At 43.8% G+C, this 23,254-nt stretch overlaps 1 protein-coding gene across 3 annotated transcripts in view; it reads left to right on the top strand.

Moving 5' to 3' along the window:
• The first annotated feature begins 1,045 nt into the window (after positions 1 to 1,045).
• The window catches only part of cplx1 (complexin 1), a 46,468-nt gene continuing 24,259 nt past the window's right edge, over positions 1,046 to 23,254 (top strand). The window contains exons 1-2 of one of the 3 annotated variants that reach the window (XM_079268430.1): positions 1,046 to 1,191; positions 2,170 to 2,283. In XM_079268430.1, coding sequence (XP_079124556.1) covers positions 2,253 to 2,283 — 31 coding nt within the window. In that variant the 5' untranslated portion in view covers positions 1,046 to 1,191; positions 2,170 to 2,252. Of the gene's footprint in view, positions 1,247 to 1,746; positions 1,873 to 2,169; positions 2,284 to 23,254 lie in introns of those variants that run through there. The other 2 variants (XM_079268429.1, XM_079268431.1) reach the window with 2 other exon arrangements.

The raw sequence follows: 23,254 nt of genomic DNA, 5'->3' as shown, positions 1-23,254 counted from the left end.
AATAAATACTCACATTTAAAACCCAAAATCAAGTGGACCAGAGAGGAAGTGACATACAGTATCAGTCACATTGCTTACACATTGAATGGAGGCTCCACAATCAAAGCCACCGTCACAACAACTTACTAATCTGTTCAAAGTCCACTAAGTCCACATTAGCCATGGACAGACAGACAGAAAGATGCACACAGACACATAATAATAATAATAATAATAATAAGGGATGATATAGTAGCCTTTCAAAGATTTTAATTTGACATGGCTGTAAAGTAGAACTGTGTCCCAATTATTTTTCTTCCGTGTTGCAGTGATAAAATCCAAGTGAAAGTATAAGCACAGGTCACATCAGAAGGGTAGCAACCTCCCAGGTAAAGGGGGGGGGGGGGGGGCTCTTTTATTTTACCCCTGCCCCTCACACAATCTGTGCCCACCACTGATATGCCCTCATGTCTACAATAATATCGTAATGTAACGAGACAAATATGACACATAACATGTTGCTGTGGGGAATTCCAGTGTGAGCTCTTTTACTACGCCATCATGGAGGGAATCCCAGAGGATGGGGTGTGTTGTTCACATCGCATCCATCGTGTCACGTTACACAAGACAGTGCCGGCAAACAAAGGGACATCCAGCTACTACGTATTTACCCGATTCCCGCTACGTTGTACACTACCGTTTGAGATGAAAGCCGAGTCCCTCTCCCCGTTGCAGAGACGAGGGGGGCGGGCTGTAGGACGGAGCAGCCAGCCAGCGTCAGGGCTGAATAATTGATCTGTCTTTATCGGTCAGGAGGACGCTAGTGGGACGTTTCTCTTTCTCTCTCCATGTGATTCAGGCTCCTTCCCATCACGGTGTGAACGGCAGCTGCTTCACCCTCACCAAACCACCACCACCCCCTCCTCCGTGTTTTTGTGTGTGTGTGTGTGTGTGTGTGTGTGTGTGTGTGTGTGTGTGTGTGTGTGTGTGTGTGTGTGTGTGTGTGTGTGTGTGTGTGTGTGTGTGTGTGTGTGTGTGTGCAGGAAGACGAAACCGGCAGGCAGGAGGAGGCACCAAGGACGTCCCTTTTTTTTTTTCTTTCTTCGGGAGCCGGAGATGCGAGTGACGAGCAGTTAGATTAGCCTGTGCTGCTGTTGCTGTATGCTGCGGGATAACTTCGCTGCAGCTGAAGCTCTCTGCTCTCCCCGTTCGGTGTGTGTGTGTGTGAGTGTGTGAGGAGGATTTCAGCCAGTCGCCGGGGACGGAGGTAAATCGATGCCTGTCGCGGCCGCTTCTGCGCGATTCAACGGGTTCGGGGAGCTATCCACTCGCGGTGGTGCTGAAAACCAGGCTCCGCTCAAAACGAGGAAGCGCATGTGTATATCTCGTGTCAGGTCGAACATATTTTAATGCACGTTCACCGCATGCACGTAGATGCAAACATGCATGCATCGGTCTGCAATCGTTGCTGAATTAACACACCGTGCGAGCAGCGTGTTTGATGCCGGAGTGGGATGGCTGTATCCAATCTCCCTCCAATGGAGAATGCAAAGTTTTACCACATGATCAGGAACAAAAAAAAAACCCACAGCGGTGGTTTAGTCCGGCGTCCACATGCATGACAACAGACTGTCCTGGTCAAGCTGCGTACTCGCACCGTGCACTTTGTCAAAACTCGCTTGTCTGCTGTCGTGACACGTTCTCTCTTCAGCACCCGACACTAAACACTCAGCTGTCCGGGATTCTTGGGGGGAACAAGCGCCACATTTGGGAGGAAACGCTGAGCTGTAGCTGCTGATTTGGGTTGCAGATTTACGCGTGTTTTTTCCGCTGTGTTCAGGTTGAGTTTGAACCATTGACCTTGGTGTCCTTCACGTGGCGCATTGAAGAAAGGTGCCGAACACTCAAATACAGATCATTTAAGTCTATATGCGACTGTTTGGATCCGTGCAATCTGTAATTGCAGCTAAATGTGGAGTTATTTCAGAAATGCTTTCTCCAATATTCTATAAATATTTAATGTGGAGCGAGTCTGTAGTAGTGTAAAGTGAGTTTATAGTGACCTCCTTATTCTATGCACGGCCAATTTCCATACGCGTTGAATTGTTCATTGATGCGTGAAAGGATTATAAAGTTTAGGATTATTGAATTCTTAAAATCTTTTTTGTTTGTTTTTGGGATTTTTCGCAGATCTGGCCACAAAGGACTTCTTCTGTCACAATTGAATGTAACATTGCTCGGACAAGGAAGGCAGGGAATTACAAGCCATCATCATGAATTTCGTTATGAAACAAGCGTTGGGAGGTAAGATCAACCTTTTGTTTTGTCACTGTTGTACCCCAGAGTGTGAATGCATATTGAACGTGTGTGTGTGTGTGTGTGTGTGTGTGTGTGTAAGTGCGATGGTGTTTCCTGGAGGTTTAATTTTCCCTGAAAACGTCTGTCAGACCTTTTTTGACTTCCCAATTTTGCGTCATCGATGCATGAATTCACACATTATTCATTCCAGCCGCAGCCAGCTGTAGTAGAGGTAGTCAGTTGACGTTTTATTTCTTGTTTCCCGTCCTTGCTTGTGTTCTTCCTCCACATCTGCTGCTTGCTTGCTTGCTGCACACAGTAGTTGGCCCCTGAGGCACACTGAGTACAGCTTACCGTAACAGGCTGGTGAATTGTAACGTCGCCTGAGTCGCTGTGGTCAAAAGGGCATTTTGTGTTCCAGTGAGTGCAACCTGCTTTACCAAGAGGTGTTAAAGGTCTTTGCAGTGGCTCGGTGATGGTCTTACCATTTACCAGCCCCGTAGTGGAGCCTCTTGGCTGGACGCTGCAGCGACTCTTATCTCGACATGCTGCATACACATTTTACACCTGAAGGGGCAAAAAGATAATCAAGGCAGAATCTGATCCTCATGCAGGCATGTGAATGCTTTTCTAATTGCTTGTGCTGCAACGACTCCCCTGACATGGGATTAACATAACAGAGTAATGAATTTTGAGTGAGTATGGACTTGTTATTATGTGTGAATATGCAGATAGGGCAGTGGAAGGTGAAAGGGCCTCAGTGGGTTTCACCCAGCGGAGACGCTGCTTGGTGATTTGGTGGGAGTGGAAATCCATCCCTGGTCTGCTGTTGTTGGTGTGCTCTGGAGATGCTCTGACGCATCTGCACTACAAATCCTTTGTGGTGTGATTAAACAGCGCAATAAAGCCTTTGAAACCTTGTTTTTTTATTTTAAGTGTTTCATTATAACAATAAATATTAAAGTTAAAAGTTAAAGAAAACATCCATTTTAAAACACTTAAATCACATCCTCGGTCATAGGGTGCAGCTATTTAACAATATAAGCAAAAAACAACACTTTTTTTCATATCAAAATCCAATCATTGCTCCTTCCTGTAAATAATATGACATTTGTTTACGCAAGTAACAACCAATTTCTTCCAATCATATCAGGCCACTGTCCTCTGTCGTTACACTCTGAGCCCGCCCACGTCTTCAGCGGACTTTAACTGAACACCGCTCAAACTTCCAGTTCACTGAGTCTTAAAGGGCTTCACAGTCCGGTACACCGTTTGATCAGATTTGATTGGCCCATCGGCACAAACAAACAACCCCACAACTGTCATCTCACAGAATCCTGATTGGTGCATGGACGAATGTGATGTCATTTGTTTCCAAGTGAGCTGTGAGCCTTCTTTTAAACACATAATGTGGAGTTTTCGGATGAAGCTGAATGATTTTGATCATGTTGGTTAGCTCCTGCAGGGTGCTACTTCCTGTTTACATTTTCACAGGACAAGATATAGGTCTGATTAGACCTCGTCAGTTCGTCCACTGAGTGCTTTCTGATTGGCTCAAAGGTTATAAAGGTTCTACCTGGCACCCTTTTAGATGGCTCTATACCTAGAACTCAACATAAAGGGGTACAACTAGAACTATCTGTGAAAGGTTCCACCCAGAACCCCCTATAAGAGGTTCGGACCCTTCCGTGGTGTAATGTTTCTACCCAGGACTCCCTCTGGTGTATCTACCAATAACCTTTCCCCCTTCTAAGAGTGGAAAAACTCACCCAGGGGGTTCCACCGAGAACCCTTTTATACTCCAAGGGTTTCATCTAGAACCAACCCACAGAGGTCTACCAAGAACCATTTCATGTTCAAAGGGTTTCATATAGAACCCACCCATGGTGTGTCTACCAAGAACCCTTTGATATTGCAAGGGTGTCATCTAGTTCTGCTGGCTCGTTTGCCAATATATTTTTATGTATACAGAAGTCAGTGTAAACCAGTATATACCAGACAGGTTGGGGAAAATACAATCAGAAATATTATTTTAAAAAGATCAGCAAAAGTGTCTACATGATATGTCGACTGATTTGATATGTTGCTTTAAGGCTGCCGGTCTCTGTGGCTGTGTTGTGTTTGTTTGTGTCATGTACAGCAGCTGTGTTCATCTTGTATTAGCCGTGTGTGTGTGAGTGTGTGTTACACTGCTGGGGGGGGGGGGTGTTAGTGCAGGTGCCCACCAACAGGCGCTTCAATAAAGACGAGTCAAATCCGCTGAACTGTGCATAAAAGAAATTTCACACATGAGGAAAAGCAGGCAGTTTGTGCCGAGGCCTTCACCTTAAGCAGAGTATTTCTTTCCGTCTTGGGGAAGATTTTTGGTTTTCGTCTTGAGGAGTAATGAGTTTTTAGTGTGCAGTGGATTAGCTGTGGGTTATTATCTCACTTCCCTCTCTCTCTCTGTGTGCTCTAAGGCGATACTCACACTCCATCTGCTCCCATCTAGTCCCTGATTAGTATTCCGTCTGTTTTATACAGGTCGTCTCTAAGGGCACCGAGCACTTGTCGTCATCGATCGGAAATCATAGATCAGAAGGGCTTAAAGTTTTTCATGTTAATGACCTCCAGAAGATGAATGGCTCACCAGTCTGTACCGGGATGTTAAAAAAGTTACTTTAAGATCACATCCTCGGTCATATTGTGCAGACTTTAACCCTACACCATGAACAGTTTAAAGTTTAAAGCATGCATAAACACCTGTCCGGTCCTTTAATCTGCAGTGAAAAAGATCAAACCCCTACAACCTCTTTAAGGACCGCTGGAGTCCCTGAACCACAGTTTTATAGAACTGGCAATAAGGAGAAAAGTAAGGAGAAATGAGGAATTGATTCAGTCTGCAGGGCAGCTACAGCAATGTGTGTGTGTTTCTCAGTGTGTGTGACCTATTGCAAGAACGGGAAACCATGCAAGAGGGAGAGGGGAGGATTTATTGATAGATGATATCATCCAAAAAATGCTCGTAAATGGAAGTCACCTCTCTCACCTCTTTCTCTCGAAGCTGCGACTCCAGCTCCTTCCTCCCCCACCTTCTTCTTCCTCCTCCTCCTCCTCTGGCATCTATGCCCTCAGCCCCGGCAGAAGAGGAGGAGGAGGAAGAGGAGGAGGAGGAGGAGGAGGAGGAGGAGGAGGAAGAGGAGGAGGAGGAGAAAGAGGTGTAGGAGAAGATGAAAAGTGACAAATTGATCTTTAAGACTGGGTGTTATATCATCAGCGGCTGATGGCAGAGGGTGTAAAGTCGCGCTGCACTCTGAACAGGCAGAAGCTGTAATCTCCGTTTAATGGGAGATGTTTTCTCTCCTCTGCGGCCTCGGAGTTTCTCCCTTTCTCATCTTTCCTCCCCTACTTCTGTCATTTCATCATTATATTTTCAACTCTTATCTCCCTCTGACCTCCATCATCTTCAGTCACGTTTCTCCATTCCCACCTCTCTTCCTCATTTCCCCCTCCCTCCCCCCTCCCTCCCTCCCTGCACAGCTCCAGAGCCCTCTCTACTTTTACTCCATCACTCTCTCTGTCCCCTCTTTGCTTTTCCGTCTGTCAATTTAGCTTTCCAACCCCGTTCTTTCCTCTCTCCCTCCATCGGCGATCACAGTAGATCTAAAGGGCGAGGCCAGGAAACCTCAATCAGGCAGCCACAGGGGAAACTGGGACGTGTGTGTGTGTGTGTGTGTGTGTGTGTGTGTGTGTGTGTGTGTGTGATTCAGTGTTTGCTTGTGCATGGCAAGAGAGAGAGAGGCAAAATGTGCGACAAAGACAGAGAGACTGGGCGGACCTCAGTAGTCGTCTTTAGCTTTCATTAGATGATAAAGTAAATGTGTGTGTGTCTTTACCTGTACAGCTATCTTTGTGGGGACCAATGTGAGTTATAGACCTTCAGAGTGAGGACATTTTTGGAAAGTGAGGGCATTTTGGTTGGTCCCCACTTCGGTACAGAACAAGAAGCTTCTCTGGTGCTGATAAATGAAGCCAATGTTTAAGTGCCAAAAACTGCAGTTCCTCAAATGACCACTTGAGGCTGGCTCCAAAAGCAAGTCAATCCCTGTAGACCTCCATTTGAAAATGCTTTATACCAGACATTTTTACAGTCTGGTGCAAGAAAAGATATGATGGTGGGTGTGGCTGCTTTGAGTGACAGGTGGGTGCCATTTTAGATTGCTAGCTGTCTGCCCTGATGCGTCACCCGTGCCACCTCAGCTCCACCGACGACACACCGACACACACAGGGTTTCGTAATCAGGGGGATGCAACAGACCTCCTGCTCGGGTAAAAAAAAACACAGCAGGGAAACAGTGAGGGAACGCTGGGAGAACGGTAGCACTCCAGTTCAGACTGCTGTTGAGCCACATGTAAACATTCTCTCAGAAGACAAACAGAAAATAACACTGGATAATAACTGGAGGTGTCCTGCACTGCAGAGCATTTGTTCAGGAATGCAAACAATTATATACACACTGAGTATATATACTCTGTTTATTAAATAAGTCACATTTGGGTAATTTGAGGGACTAAAACAAAAGAAAAGCCAAACTGCTGTCAATCGATTTCAGATTTGATTTCCTATTTTCTCTTATAGCTCCAAACCACGTGTTAGTAGGAAAAACGATGCATTCAAGAGTCTTTTCACAGATGGGCCGTGTTCTTCAGGTACCGCTGCCTCGGGAAGAGAATATCTTGAGCTAACTGCTCGGATGGATTTCCATCGTGTTGTGGGAACAGACAGAATGGATTGATGGAATTAATATGGTTTTGGGATAATATAAAGCTTGCATTTCAAATGCTTTGGGTGTTGTGTCAAGAAATACATTAGAGTGCTGGAATAAATGGTGTAAAAGCTCTCTGAAAGCCCCCTGCTGAGGACATTTACAGACGTACAGTGCTTATGTTAATGTGTCGTGGAAACCTGCATTCATTGTAAAGTTGCATACAGTGATCGTGTAACTGTGGACATGTAATAAATGTGCAGTATGCTGTATGAGGCTGCGCTCTGGTTGTGTGGTCACTAGAAGACAAAAGATAATTATCCTAAAGGATTAATTAAAACTAGCTGAAGAGCCTGAGAGGATTCATGGCTGTATGGAGACTTTTAACTCCTGTGTGACCTTACAAAGCCCGGCGGGCAGGTGGGCTGTTATTTGTTTACTTGTTCAAAGAGCGATACAGAGACACATTTGTATATTTATTTTATAGTGTCTGGATCTCATTTGTGTTTTCAAATCAAACTATTGACCACATCATGTACCTCCCCTCCCTGTAAGGACATAATTAAACACATTTGTAAATCAACGCTCTTACGTGCCTTCTTCTGCACGTCCTCCATCTTTGCTCATCTTTATCTCTTTTTCATCTTTTTTTCTCCTCTCCTCCTCGCTGCCCTCTGTCTATGCAGTCTTGCTCCGTCCATTCTGTGCTAATGGGGCTGATATGGACCGTGTCTTTAAGAGCTTTATGAAGAGCTGTGGGACAGATGTATAGACACACAGCCTTTGTGCAGCAAGACTGTGAATGTAAAAACGATTTTTTTTCTACGTTAAGCTTTGCTTTAAACAATGGAAACGTGGCCACATAGAGCTAAACAAGATTTTATGCAGTAGCAGTCCCCATCAGCTGTGATATTACGACACGTTGCTCATGTCCTCCATCGAGAACAGAGTCCATCGGGAACTTTTTGTCCAAAATATTGTTTCATTTTTCTGCAGTTTGTGCTATTTATTTCATTTAGACCACCAACATACGTGTTGCACCTCACAAGCGTTTAACCCAAGGCTTAGAGAACATGACATGTTTTTACACACGCTTCCTGCTGGATTTCATATAAAACCTTTGCGCATGGGTGGGCAGTCTCTGTGAGCAATTCAAATGCGTTTCTTCACACTTAACTGGCTTTCAGTTGACTTGGCATATAAGAATAATGTTTTATGGCGGATGTCAGCCTTTTCGAACCCAATTCAGAGAAATGAGCCGAGAAGGGAGGCCATGTAATCCTGATAAATTGATGTGCAGTAATGATATCTGCCCTCTCTAGACGCCGCCGCTGCGCAGCACAGTTGTTTTATCATTCATGGTGCAGAGTCTTCCTTTGGGAAACAAACAGGTTTTAAACTCATTTGTGAACGAATCCTTGAGTCCAGCTGCCTTTGAATTTTTGACTGTGAGTTAAAGACTTTTCATTTTGTCGACTTTTAATATTATTAACATTTTCACAAAAACATTTTATTCAGTGAAACAGCACTGGATTTTCACTATTCCTGGCAACCACCTTCTACGTATACAAGAAGTGGGCGTAGTTACAGTGACAGCCCTCATTGGTTTCAGGGCTGTCGTTTTGAAGCCTTGACTTCGGCTTTTTGTCCGTCGCCATCTTGGTTTCTGCAACCAGAAGTGACACGAGAGGGTGAAGCTCAAGACATTTTTAGGCAACCAAAATGTTCCCATTAACTTCCATGAAGTGAAAACACACTGTGAAAGGGTTAACATTCTAAGACAAAAACAGACAACTCACAGACCGGACAACGCCGTGGTAACGACTTGTCAATCACCGTGTAGCCCCGCCCTAAAGCATCCCCTGCTTTATGGTCTGTTTGACTCTAAATGGACCATAATGTACTAAATGAACATCATGCTGTATTGAAGAAGATTTGAAACTAGAGATTGAGACATAAACTCGTGTTTACAATGTTTACTGAGGGAATAAATCAAGAGAGAAGTAGAGTCATTTTCTCATAGACTTCTATACAACCAGAGGAGTCGCCCCCTGGTGGACACTAGAGAGAATGCAGGTTTAAGACATGAAGCTTTGGCTTCACTTTTCAGACGCAGAGGTTTTAAAATCTGTTTTAATCAGCTTCAAGCTGATTCAGCCAAATATGTAATAGTTCACATATTTTACATAAGAATAGGCCAGTCAATGGATATGAGGTTATAAAGTTTGTTTGGTGGAACTCTATTGGCAGGAAACATGGTCATTATTATCTAAAGGCTTCTGAGCTTTCAGAATCACAATCAAAAGGAAAAAGAGAGCTCATATTTCAGACACCTTTTCTTCAGAAGCACAGGTCGTCCACCTGGCTCTACTGAAGGGGCCAATATAAGATGATTGATGTATCGATATTTTATTTGTCATCATGGTCCGACAACTCACCCTGAAGGTCTTCATGTCACACAGTGTGTGTTGTGTGTTTTATAATCATGGTGAAGTGACAGTGACTGACCTGAGGGTATCTTTTTTAAACTGAAGTTACAGACCACTGTCTTTAGAAGCAGCCGTGTCCAAAATATCTAGTTTGTTACATGATGAAGCCCCCCGAGGCTTTGGATAGGCAGTGCTACTGTCATAATATGAAGTGGGAAAAGTGCATTTATTTAACCCGGGTTGGTTCTGGGACTGTTTGAGGCACACATACTCTTTTGTAGCAGCCATGGGATTCAATCTAAACAGTAAAAACAAAATAGTCTGTTGGCAGCTTTCCTCTTGTTTCCCAAAAAGTGGACTAACCAATGTTAGTACTCATCTTTATACCTCTGTTTGTATTACAGAGGAGACAAAGTAAAACACAAGTTATTTACTACATCTATTTTGAAACATGTCTCAATAGAAAAGCCAAAGTTGTGTAAACAAAATGATCAGTATGCATTAGCTTTACTGTGACAAAATATCTCTAACATGGATCCAAACCTGGACCACATTTCTTAAGATGGCACGTCCTCTTGGCTGCAGACGTCTACACTCTAACAGACAGCCCGTGTGCCCGTGTGCAGTGCTGAACTTTATTTTCTTATATAATAATGACAATTGATTGACGTTCTCCAATGTGTCGGGGTTATCTGCCCTGCAACAGCCTGCCGGGGGCGGGCAGTCCGACAACTGCAGAGGGAATCCCCATGTGGCCGACGCAGCTGTCATTCAAATCTTTTCATTTCCAACATGGACAGTCCCTGAAGTATTCAGTATGTGGAAACAGTTGAATGAGCAGAAAGCCACCTTACATAGCTGAATGCACACTTGCACTGGAGACATGAAAAGCCAAATTTCCAAGTCTTTAAATGTCATTTTAATTGGGATGTTTAGTTCATGAGGTACCTTTAGGTTACATTGTGTTTTCACACGAGTGTGGTATTCTCTACAACACACTCACGACTAATATTCCTTTGTGTGCGCTAATGATGGGATCAGACTTCATAACATTTACATCTTATATATATATATATATATATATATATATATATAGTAATAGTGATAATCCTGTGTTGGTTCCTTTTGTGGTTAGCTGACGATATTGAAGCCATAATAGTCTTTCAAACTAGACATTCATGCAAAAAAAGGACATCAAATGTACTTTCCCCTTCACTTTACTTCTTAAAGATTTAGTATTATTGCAGCAACTGACTTAACAAAGCTAAATCATTGTCAGGCGATAGGCGGTGTGTTCCCAGATTGCATTTTGGCCGATGAGTCCCCGTCTATATTACCCGGACTAAAAAACCAGAATGCTTCCGACACCAAAATCTTGTCCCATTGCCTCCAGACTCTACATACGATTTGAACGCAGAATCATCTGTTCATAGACATTATAGAGAACCTGATAACAACATGCCTTCATTGTATTCTAAATAACATCAACCGATGTCGTGATCCTAACTTGTTTCACATTCATCATTGTCAGAACCAATGCCTCCATGATATACAGCTTCTGGTCAATATAGTTTTTTTCCGGACACCTAGTTTATACCTTCACCTCGTGCGAACCGGTGATTGATGTCATGTCAGTGCTAGACTGCACACAGTCACAGACACTAAAACCATACGGCAGTCCCGCTCAGTCATCCGTGAAGACGAATGAGCCTCTCTGAACCTAAACACACAACACATCAGTCCTTTTTCTTCCCGGTGCTAATTAACTCTCCGAATGGATTTTTTTTTTGTCCGCTCTTGGCGGGAGTCCAGGGAATCAAAACACTTCACCTGCGGAGCCGAGAGACGCTGTGCTGAGCGAGAGCTGCTGATGCTTAGTACTGATTCACGCTTTGACCTAGAAAGCGGTTAATAGCGAACGCTGAGGCTGCGTGACACTTAACTGTACGCCGTGGTGAGAGGGATGACTGGATAGCACACATTAGCGTTATGGAGCACTCTCTGGATTGTGTGTGTGTGTGTGTGGCTACCCAGTACATGTGTTGTACAGTGTTCCACTTGTACAGTGGAAACGGGACGGAACAGAAGACACGCGACACAAACAGCTGTTCACCGCTCGCTGCCCTGCCATTTCTTTTTGGCGTTAATTAATTAATGCTTTAACACGGAAAAAAATATCGTGATATACCGTGAAACCGCCAGTCTTACAAAATACCGTGATATGCATTTTTGGTCATACCGCCCAGCCCTAGACACAAGCTGCTTTTAAAACAAAGACTTTGTAATCATGTTGGTAGATCTTAGTAATGTTGCCCAGACATCTTCTCCTGGTCTACCGCAAGCCTGTAGGTCAGGAAGTCCAGCCTCAGTGTTATAAGAAGTTTACCCCTTTGCATTGATGATGTTACCGGTCTTTTGCGCTCGTTTGCATGTATTAGCCACAGTTATCCAAGTAACGTTAGAGCGATGAAAGGAACATAACTGATTTAATGAGCCATTTGCAGTTTGCCGGCCGTGTGTACGTAGAGTTGCATGGCTTAATCTTTGAGGCAAGCATATGCTAGGGTTTATAAATGTTTTTTTAACAACTTTGGTGTTTTCATAGTTTTGGACATTGTTCTGATCAGCTATGTAAACTATTATTCACCAATTTACATGCTGAGATCTGGAGTCCAACATGATAAATAACAATAGTCAGTGTACCTGAAATGTCAGTGATAATATCATCAGTTATCATCCCAGTTTTTTGCATCCAAAACTGTGTTCTTCAACATCGTATGCTTATTGCTTTTTAATGAACGAATACCTAAGTAACCTATTCCAGCAATCTGCACAAACCATTAAAAGTTTCACTGAAAACTCTTTTTTCATATTTAATTAGACAAAATACCAAGCACATGGGCACCACAGGGTACGGTTTTACCTCACACTCTTATTCACATCTACACCTCTGACTGCAGGTGCAGTGATGATTCATTCCGCTTAAAACAACTCTCTGAAGACTCTGCCTTTGTCGGTTACATTTCAAAAGACAACAACTCATCTTACAAAGACGAGGTGGACAGATTTGTCAGATGGCGACAACCTCCGGGTCTGAAAAGTGAAGCCAATGCGGAAGTGCCTTAAACCTTAAATACAACTTATTGATTGGCTGATACTTACACCAAAATATGCTATATATTATGATTAATTGGGAGAAACCAAGCTATTCCAAATAGCCAGACTGGTATCATCCTTTGTTTCATAGTCTCATTGTCCCACCACTTTGTTGATTGGACAGTCTAATCATGAGTCGAACAGTCGAATCATGCTCCTTAAATCGAATCGTTGAATAGTGGATTATTCTGGGTCACTCCTACTAACGGTTATACCAATGAAGTATCCTAATGCTGACAGTGCACGACTGTGGCAGTCCGTGTTTTTAATGTACTGATTTTTACTAAGACATCTCAAGTCAAGCATTGATGGGCATTAATCAGATCTGACTTGACTGCAAATTTGAAAGCTTCATAAGAGCAAGCAAAAAAAGGTTGCGTCACAATCCTTTTTTTTGAGGAGCACCTTTTCGGTGTGCAAGCGTGGCAGGAAAATAGTGTGCCACCATTTCACACTAGGAAACGGAGAAATTTAGAATGTATTCTACCAGTTTTTAGAGATGTTTTCCATTGTGAAAGCTTGAATTAGTATGCAGTCAGGTTGACGTTGCACAAGTACACAGATGGAGGGCAGACGAAAGAAGAACTGGTGAGGACAGCAGGTCAGTCAAGCCAGCAGTGTCCAGAACGTTCTGCAGGGGTCGGCAGCTGTACACGCACACACATTGGCAGTGCTGTCCGAGCTCAGGGCTGCAGGATTCAGTGATGTGTTGTGGCCCGCTGAGCCACCCGGAGGGTCCTGATGCAAAGAGAAGGCCCCTGCTGCTGTGACACACACGAAGGGGCATAAAGTTTTCAATGACCGCTGCAGAGTTTGTTTTCTCCTCCACGAGTTGAGTCATGAAGTCAAGTTTTGAAGCACATTGCCAAGAAATCGCTGAGTCACTGTCGACCCCAACCACCCCTGCAGATGTACCGCGGGCCGCAGACTGCAGAAATCTTGCAACTTGCAAACTTGTTGCTCTCTTCTTGAAGATGAAACGCACGTCTGCTAAAAATGAAATGCAAACGGAAACATAAAGATGTTTTATATGCAAAGCACACCCATGCACCGACTTCAGATGCATAATCCCCTCACATGCAAACACACATGTGCATCACAGGCAAACATGACGACACATTAGCAAACACGTCGACAAATACATTGATGAAATTCAATGAAACAAACTTGTCTTCAGGGACACACAGAGCAGCACATTAGTCGCACACCACGATCGGGCTCCTTCTCCACCTCTGCAGTGGCTGTGCTGCGAGGAAATGAGTCATCTGTTCGGCCACAATATGTGCACCTATAATGCAACGTCACAACATCGACCACCGTCAGTTTATGATGAGTTAACATCAAACAACAACTGTTAGTTTGGGTCAGCAGAGTTGAACAGGAGAAAATATATCAGGAGTTTAGTCTTCAGGGATAAACAACAAGAGTAAATCAGCTCAGCCACTGAAGTGTGACAGTTACTAAGAAGCTCCTATTCTCAGCAGGATTCTCCCCCATGGAGCTTTAAATTGTTTCTTAACAATGTTGACCATGTGAGAAAATGTCGAAGGCAGTTTAGTTGTATGGGAACATCATTTTTAGTACCCTCACGACACATGTTAAATAAATGTTATGCCACAGAGCAGTGAAATGCTTTTGTATGCTCCATCTAATGCAAAAGTCTTATTTGTAGCTGATTATATGAAGGAACCCCTGTTTCCTAAAATAACCCTCGTGACGTCCTACCTCCTTGGATAACCACTCATTTTCCACTTGGCTCCCTGATGCAGCGTGCTGGGCTGCTCGGCCCAGTGAGAACAATGTGTAATTATCTGGCAAGGCTAAAAAGCAGCAGCTGACCGTCACTGCACCTTCTTGACCGGCATCCAAAATGGCCGCCCTCGCCAATATGTCACCTTGGCATAAAATGACCGTCCGCTCCTCGGCTTTGAGTTACGCCTTCATCAACAAAGGCTTGGAGGATTGGGAGTGATTCCCCTGAAGTTGCACTGTGCAGCCACGGACATATACACATTATATGCAGACGTACACACACACACACAGAGAGACACACAAACGAAAAAAGACTCGTCAATCTTTTGTCGACGACAGGCTGAGCTGCTGTAGGTCCATTAAACTGTGTGGCTCCATTAGAAGGACGGGGAGGGCCTGCAGGCACCAGAGCAGGGACTTTGTATGAAATATGCCACAAAGTTGAAAGACATGCAGCAGTAGATTTCCCTCAAAGTCACACCAAGGCTGGAGCTTCTGTCCTCACGGTGACTAAAAGCCGTGGAGGATTCATTAACCCGAGACCGGAGCTGGATGCCCAATGTCAGAATAACTCAACTTTTCATTCCACGCTTGACAAGAGCGCCGGTTTCCTGAGTATACGGCTTTTGTTTTATTTGACCCATCCATCAGCCGGCACGCTCCTGTTGCTCTGAGCCTCTAATACTCCGTTACGATGTTTAACGTTGTTTAACATTGGAGTCAGTTAAACAGCCTCACGGCGAAGTGCAGTTTCATATGATTGTCAGTATTAGCTTGTTATCCCAAAAATTGTAAATAGTATGAATACGAACGTGTCCCCGGAGTTCAAGATGAAATATATTGTAACATTTTACTGGAGGAAAAAATACTTCAGAGATATCTAAAGAATTAACACAGAGACACTGTTTTTATGTCATTGTGTCGATATCAATACTTTCATGTCACCTTTAGCGTTTAGAGGCTTTTCTCAAACCACGATGAAACACAAAAATCTTCAATTTATCTGAAAATGTAAAAACCATCAAATTTGGAAAATAGTTTTTCACTGGATCGAGACAAAACACTTTGCATTAATGATAAATCCTCCTCGATATACTGCTGGCTTTCCATCTTACCAGTTAATTGGTGTTAGCAGCAGTCACCTGGCCTCAGGTGTAAATCACTAGTATAATAATAATAATAATAATAATAATAATAATAATAATAATAATAATAATAATAATAATAATCAATTAGTTGGCTGTAACGAAAGCCAGCAGCAATCTAGACCCTAAACACTGGGCTGATGACTTCTGCTCTGTTGGGTCTTCAGTCCACACCAGACGCAATATTTTGCACAGAATGCACAAATCAATCCATGCATTGATTAATATACTTAATTACTGTCACATTCCTTTTGTTGCTCTTCTAAGTCGTGATCCTATATTACCGATTCTCAACGTTTCTCCACATGGTTCAATATCAGCGCTCCCCGTTCTGCAGGCCGAGCTTCATGTCCTGCTGACTGTCGTATGCCGAGTGTGCTGAACTGTCCTAAAACCCAAACACTGCCAAGGTTTCTGTGTTTTGATTCCTGCTGGGCCAAGCCAAGCTGAAAATGTATGCACTCACGACATCGTATGGTCCTGTGGATTAATAGTTTGTTTCCTGATAGCAGTGAACCACCAGGGGAGAGGGGCATGTGGACGAAGGGAGGGTGGGTAAGGTGGGGGGTGGAGACACCACACAGAACTGAACTTACCGTGCTGAAAAGATCAAGGCTCTGTCATCCACCGATCTGTCTCGGGGAAATTCCTCCTTCAGTGCAACAGGGTCAGGACTTTAAATGACCACAGAGGAGGTGGACACTCACAGGTGATGCTATACTGCGGCTGAAAGTGTCCAGATTTTCCAATTTTCTGTGGTGCATTCCTGATTTGTTTTTAATCAGAGTAAACCGCAAAGTGACGTGAGCACATGAGCGTGCCCCAATGGCCGCCACTCGCACGGCGCTTACAAATGAACATCCCAACCGACGTCATCGTCTTGGAAGCGCAGCGCCCGCTCTCCCCAGAAAAACACGACGCTCTGTCAGCACTGGTGCCGTCGTTAGCTCTGTTAGCTGCCGGCTCAGCCGCCGTCATGTTGAGAGCCATGTGGAGGCAATAGAAATATTCTCTGAATGCCAAATTTCACACGACATTTTTGCCCAGTTGTGGTTAAGTAAAGCTGCATTATATAAATGGTCTAGCAGCATCAATTAACGTCACGGTGTCATGCAGATGCTCCGTGTGCAGGTGCACCTGTTCATAACTTCACCCTGACACCAGGCTGCTGTTCTCACTTCATTTTATTTATTTCCACAATGCCTTCAGTGGGAGTTTCAGTGCAGTTGGAGGTGGTGTCCCCCAGGACATTTGTTTGTGTCGTACTGAGATTACTGTAGCTGGAGCCTTCCGTGCATATCCCTTCGGCGCTGAGTCATGGCACGATTCATCTGTCTCCCAGCAAACTGAGCTCAGGTGATGGCTCTGGGGAATCAACTCGCCTGACTCTAAGCTTTCAAAGGCTGAATATGCTGTCCACAGCGGGCTCCAGTCTGGGCTTTTATACATCCCTGGTGTGTGGTGAGGCACACATGCACTTTGCGGACACCCACGCAGACACACAAACACAAACCCAGCAGCATTTACCTTACAGTTACTTCTTACTTCCGACCAGTCATTTTAAACTGCAAGAATATTATTGAAAATTAAATTACATGTAATTTCAGTCTTCTATTAGCAACACAAACCACTTCACCTGTGCTGCATTTCTAGTAAGAGAGCCCTACAGTTTATTTATAGAAATGCATTGTTAAAAGCCAAGTTGCATCAGATTTTAAAAACACTGACAGTATTACAATTCATCGCCTATGTGCAGCAGATCAATACTTTTATACAGAGTTGTAAGACACAAGTCATTTAGAAAAGGAGCGTTGTGATATCTCACAGCTATGGCCCTTCTTTCTGTTGGTCTTTGAAACAGACTTCTTCTCTTAATAAAACATGAATAGAGGAGCTCGGCGCTGCAGCTGAAGGTCTGTGAGATGCACCGGTTCCGTGTAGCTACGCAGGCTTGGGGGGTTGTGGGTGTAGAGAAGAGGCTGCCGGGCTGCCGTGGGTGGGAGTGTGAACTTCTGCTGACTGCTATAAAGCTCTATGAAGCTTCCTGGAGAGTTCCACCTGGAGAGCGGCAGCGGGCATCCGAAAAAAGCTGGTCGAACCGTTATGTTGTTACTGACCGGAGGCACAGGTTAGACTGCTTCAGGGGGGGGCTTTCTCCTTTGCAATAAGTTGTTGAATTATTCTCGGAGGGATAAGAATAGCAAAGGAAATGCTTATGTTTCTTGATATGTGTTTTAACACACACACACACACACTTGGGTCTTTTCTAAATGCATTTTCTCAGTTAAACAGTAGGCGCATGCTGTGTGAACAGCTGACAAAAGGAGGGGCTGAATCACTGAAGGCCAGTTTGGAACTGAGCAAATATATCCTCTGTAAGACAGCCAGCCACTGCAAAGAGAAAAAACACGAACGACACGGCCGAGAAGCCAGCTGACACAATGCGGCTCTAATTAGTTCACAGACGTGAATTGGATGGCAAGTGCCTCAATTCTGGGGACGGTTAAATGTGTCACTGGCAGCGGAGGAGAGAGGCATGAAATGAGTCTGCTCACAATGCTGGTTGAATGAATCGCTGACCAGCATCCCAAATAAGGTGCAAATCTAACATCGCCCCCCCACGTATCCAAACGCCTCAACAAGACGAGGACGTCAAACCATTACATCAGACAGACTTAGGAATTAGGAATGGTGTTGAGCTTTGTGCAGAACGTCCATGAAAAGAAGTTGTGATAACTTAAAGGGAAGAACATAAGAGGGGTGAAGGTCAGTTGTTGGAGTAGGAGATGGATCTTAGACTTGAGCGATGCCCTGTACTGCAGAGGGAGGCGTTCGTAATATGTCACTCTGGTTCATTCCCGCCCTGGTGCCCTGTGAACGAGCCACATGTTCTCTTCATCAGCGCAAAACAAAGGAAACGAGCGTGCCATGCGGAACGATTAAACATGACACCAAACGTAAAGGTAATATGTGGAAGCTATTGGGTTTGACACCACAGACAGACTTATGGAAAACTGCTATTCAGTAACAGTTCCACAACAACATCTGAAGTCCCGATGTCAACTCTACAACTAATAAAGGATTGGGTTACCAAGAGGTCAATGTGCAGACTTAAAAACACTCGATGTACAATATTGTTCCACGATATAAAAAGCAAATGAAAGCTTGCTAAAGAATTAAGTTCAAGGAAGAGTTCAATGTTTTGTGAAAAAAACAAAATGCTTATTTGCTTTTTACCGAACCCACAGGAAGACTGTTAACCACTCTTACGCTCTCACCAGCAGCCAGTTAGCTTAGCTTAGCATAAAGAATAGAAACCAGAAGCAGCCTGGCTCTGGCCAAAGGTAACGCTTCACCTCTGAACCTCACTAATGAGGATTGTTAAAGTTACTACGAGGAACTTTCATTTTGTTCTGATTTCTAAAGGTCCCTGTGGACAAAAGCGGTGTTGTTCCCGAGCAACAGAGCCCCCTTTTAGAAAACGTCATTTTACTGCAGCAGGGTCTCTATTTGTGCACCATGTCAGCCCCTGGTTTGGCGTAATGAACAGTACGATGTATCTTAAATGATGTAGGGTGCGGGCTGCCTTTCACCGGCTCAAGGATGCAGTTTGGTCATTTATTTGCTCGCGGTGAGAGCGGGTCGGGGCCGAGGACGTCGACCTCATTGTCGGACATTTAATACAACCTCAGTGTCGTGAGGTTTGTCAGGCTGCCAGAGAAAACACCGGCAGGAATAGACTTGCAGAGACAACCTTTTGCTGTAAAGGTCAGTCCCTCTATAGGCATTAAGGACGATCACTGGCTCGGTGCTAACACTTCACATACAGTCACACGTACAGTTAGTGTGACGTCGGTAAAGTAATGTTGCCCCGCTGAGTTCCCGGAGGGTTGAAATGATAATGAAATGAGGAGAATTGCTCTTTTCTGTTGCCAGTGATTACGAGCGTGAATTGGCAGCCTTGTTATCAGCTCGTTGCACAGTTCAGACGTATGTGCCAGTTTTTGTCCTCCAAGACAAGATAGAGAGGAGATATCTTCTCAATCCATATCCGCAGAGCCACAAAGAGACACAAGAGCCGAAGGAAAGCCTCGGTTAACTGAGCGGAGGGTAAACTATCGATCAGTGTTCAGACAAACCTGCAGCTTCACACCAGAGAAAAACATCAGCATTTTACACCAACAATAAATATTCTGAGCACAAAGGGTCTATTTTTTGTACAGTGCTACCTCACCATTTTTAAAAAACATTGTCAATTGACATCATACTTGTTGGCATATATGTTTTACCGAATTTCACTCAAAAGCAGCCCAATTTTTAGTCTTTATGCGCCTAAAATAACGTCCTCTTGCAAGACGTTGCTGAGCAGTTTACAGTAAATGAGATCTTATTCAAACACTGACGACTCAGAAAATGCTTCCTGTAATAGAAAGTGAGGAAAAACGTGTTAAAATAAATGCAAATGAGATGCTGATTATGCACAACAAATTCTTATCAACAAATTGTTTGTAATGCTTGTTGTATTTTTTCTTTATTATTTTGTCTAAAATATTTGAATAATGGGTTTATTTATATAAATTGTTTCGAGAAACAAGGCACAACTTTGCATTTTTTAAATAAATAAAGTTTTTTCACATCTTAAGAATACTTTGTACGACTAATAGAATATTTAAACCTTTAGTTTGCATATTTAATACGCCTCTGTATTCCAACATGTCCGTACTTTTAGCTTTGTCCACACTGAGGAGGAGATAGTGACTTCCCCGACTGCTGACCTCAACAGCAGTTCAACCGGCCCTTCGGAAACACACGAAATATTGATTTCAAACACTGACGTACACCATAACCCTGACAAATTATTATATTCGATAATAAATGTAATTATTGCTAAGGGATGGTTATCTTCGCGGTCATGTCATGATTGAACACCCTCAAGGTTTCATGAGGGCCATTCATTAAGCAGCTATTGCAGACATGACGACGACTCCGGGTTCGGCTAAATAATGTCTGCTGTCCAAAGGTAAATGGCGTCCCCTAAACGTCAGAGGAAATCGAATCGCTCTTCTTCCTTGTGGGCCTTTTAGGTTGTTAAAAATTGTTGCATTTTTCACGAAAAACATTTGCATCAAAAGACTTTTAACTTTGACATCAGGCTACAGCGTGTTTCCTTAATTGTATCAATGCAGCGCTGAGCCGTGTGGTTAGCCGGTGCTGAGGAGATTGCAAATGAGATGGAGGCTTATTTACGATGCAGCGGGGACGGTATGCTAATAGTAAAGCTGCTAATTGCTAATGATTTCAGCTGAGGTGATGAAAGAGATGATATCGAGTCATGTGACACGAGGTGTTGATTAATGACTTTCTCCTTCGAGGGGCGGCGCTTGAGCAGCTGCAGCAGTGTTGGCGTCACATCAAAGAGACTTCACTTTGAGTCAACAGGTTCAGAGCGTCTCTGCTTTGTTCAGAACAACTGCAGCGTCCATGTAAAACTGTCACCTTTCTAAAGGGGACAAACGCAGAGCTGCATGGCTCTCATGAATGCAGCACTGTGCTTAAAACTTGGCCTTTGGTTTCAGCTCAGTAAAAGTAAAAACAACGACGAATGTTTATATCTTTATCAGTGCGGTAAGAATATCTCAAACTGTTCCCGATACAAACCTTTTTCCAAGAATTGTCTCGATGCTGCAGTAAAATACAAAATACTTTAAAGATGATCGTCTGATTTGGCGACACAATAAAATACATCAATAATGAAATATTGTCACTCAACTGGCAGATTTTTTCTTTCACTTGGAAGGAAATATAACTTCAGCCTTCCTTTTCCTTTTGATTTCTCCTCGAGGATTTGTGGGGTTTTCCAGGTGATGGTAGTTAAAAATTGGAACAATCAAATAACAGAAAGTTAATCGACAAAGATGGTAAACATTCACTACTTTCATCTTCTCAATTGTAAGGATTTTCTGCTTTTATTATGTTATATTCATTATAATATATTGCAAATTGTCTTTGGGTTTCAAACATGTTTAAAAGCGTCCCTGAGAGAGTATGTGTTGGCCGTTTGTTTTGACCTTTTACTGACATTCTAGACGGATAAATAAATAATGACAACAATGATTAATGCACCGTAACATTGTCCAGTTCATTTAACTGATACATAAATGTGTTACTGTGTGCAGTCGGGAAGAACTTGGACACGTTTTCTGTTGACTCCATTGGCTCCTCTTGTCTCTGAGCTCGAGCACATTGGATTTGAAATGAAACAAAGGCCGCATTATGTGAACAATTAGGTTTCTAAGCACTTTTTTTTACAGGCTGCCCCAATTTGTTAACAATGCAACAAGAGACGGGGCTTAAATGTCTCGATTGTTCATTTGATGTGGATCTAAAAATCCTCATTTGAAAGCTCAAATTCAGCCCTAAAACTCAGTCATTGTTTTTTTTAATATTTTGTGCTGCAGTAGGCTGAACGTATTCAACACCACCTGAAGAAACATTTTAAAACGATGCAAAAAAGTTTCACGACAAAGACAAAGCACAGGAACTATACTGGATATAATGAGTGACTTCGCAGCCTCTTGACTGTATGCTATGAACAGTCACAGTCTCAGATCTGGTGTCCAGGCTGGAGTGCCTCGCCAGGCTTTTATCATCGGCCAGCTGAGCGATCTAAGCCGCTCTGACATCCGTTCACTGCCCAGCCGGCACCCTCCAGGTCCGGTTAGCCTCCTGAACGCTGCCGCGCACACACACGCGTCTCCTCTTAGCGTTAACGTAGCCTGCCGTCGACCGGCGTTCTCAACCCTCGAGGAGTAAAGGTTCATTTTCCGAGCGAGCTGTTGCTGTCCCATGCATTAATGTAGTGATTCGTACACCGCGTGGTCGGCCGTGTGTTGCTGTGTACGCGCTGACTGTGAGTCACGCACAGCCGCTGGCTCTCAGACATCGAGCCCGTCAGGAAGAGCGAACGCCGGCTTCACTGAAGCTGCTGACCGGCTCCGACCCAAGGAGCACAGAGAGAAGTCGACTACCGCGAGCCAGGCAGAGGCATGTGTGTACCGCATGTTGTTGATCTCCCTTTATGGATAACTTTACTGCAGTGCAACCCAGATCTCATCTCAAACGTGGACTCGTCTAAAGAGATTTAGCACAAGTTTTATTGTGTTACGTTATCCAGATAACTCCCCAAATGTGCTTCTTTGATGCAGAGTTCTGGTTCTGCCTTTGGTCAAACAGGAAATGTTAATATGTGGGAAGTAGAAGAAGAGAGAACCTCTACATGCACTCTCCCTCTGGGCTGATGCAGCTTCACTGAATTACACCAACAGATGATCTACCGCTTTATGTTAAATCTCCTTTTTTTTACCTGCGAATGTTATCAAGGCTCACAATGAAGACATGATCAACTGCATTAATGATTATCCCTCCGAGGAATAGAATTCCAACATGCATCTCTCTCCTCAGTCTAATACCTCACAGCGTCCTCGCTGCCCTTACCGTCACAGCCTCCCGACATACATCAGCAATCTACGTTTCGTCGAAGGGCTTTGAAACGTGTGTTGACACTGTTATCAGAGAGAGAGAGACACTCACTGACGTCAGCGCATTTGTTTGAATTTGTTTGCTTCTTTGGTCTTGGCTTCGTTAGGCAAATGATGAAACACCTTTCTCACTCAATGTTTAGTTTTTCTGCCCTTCCTCCGTTCTGAGGTCAGACAGCAGGAGAATAGCAGCTGGAGTCCATTCGGTGTCT

Source organism: Melanostigma gelatinosum (genome assembly GCF_949748355.1).
Source record: "Melanostigma gelatinosum genome assembly, chromosome: 5".
Taxonomy (NCBI): Eukaryota; Metazoa; Chordata; class Actinopteri; order Perciformes; family Zoarcidae; genus Melanostigma; species Melanostigma gelatinosum.
Note: the sequence above shows the minus strand (reverse complement) of the source record. Positions and strands in the feature narration are given on the sequence as shown.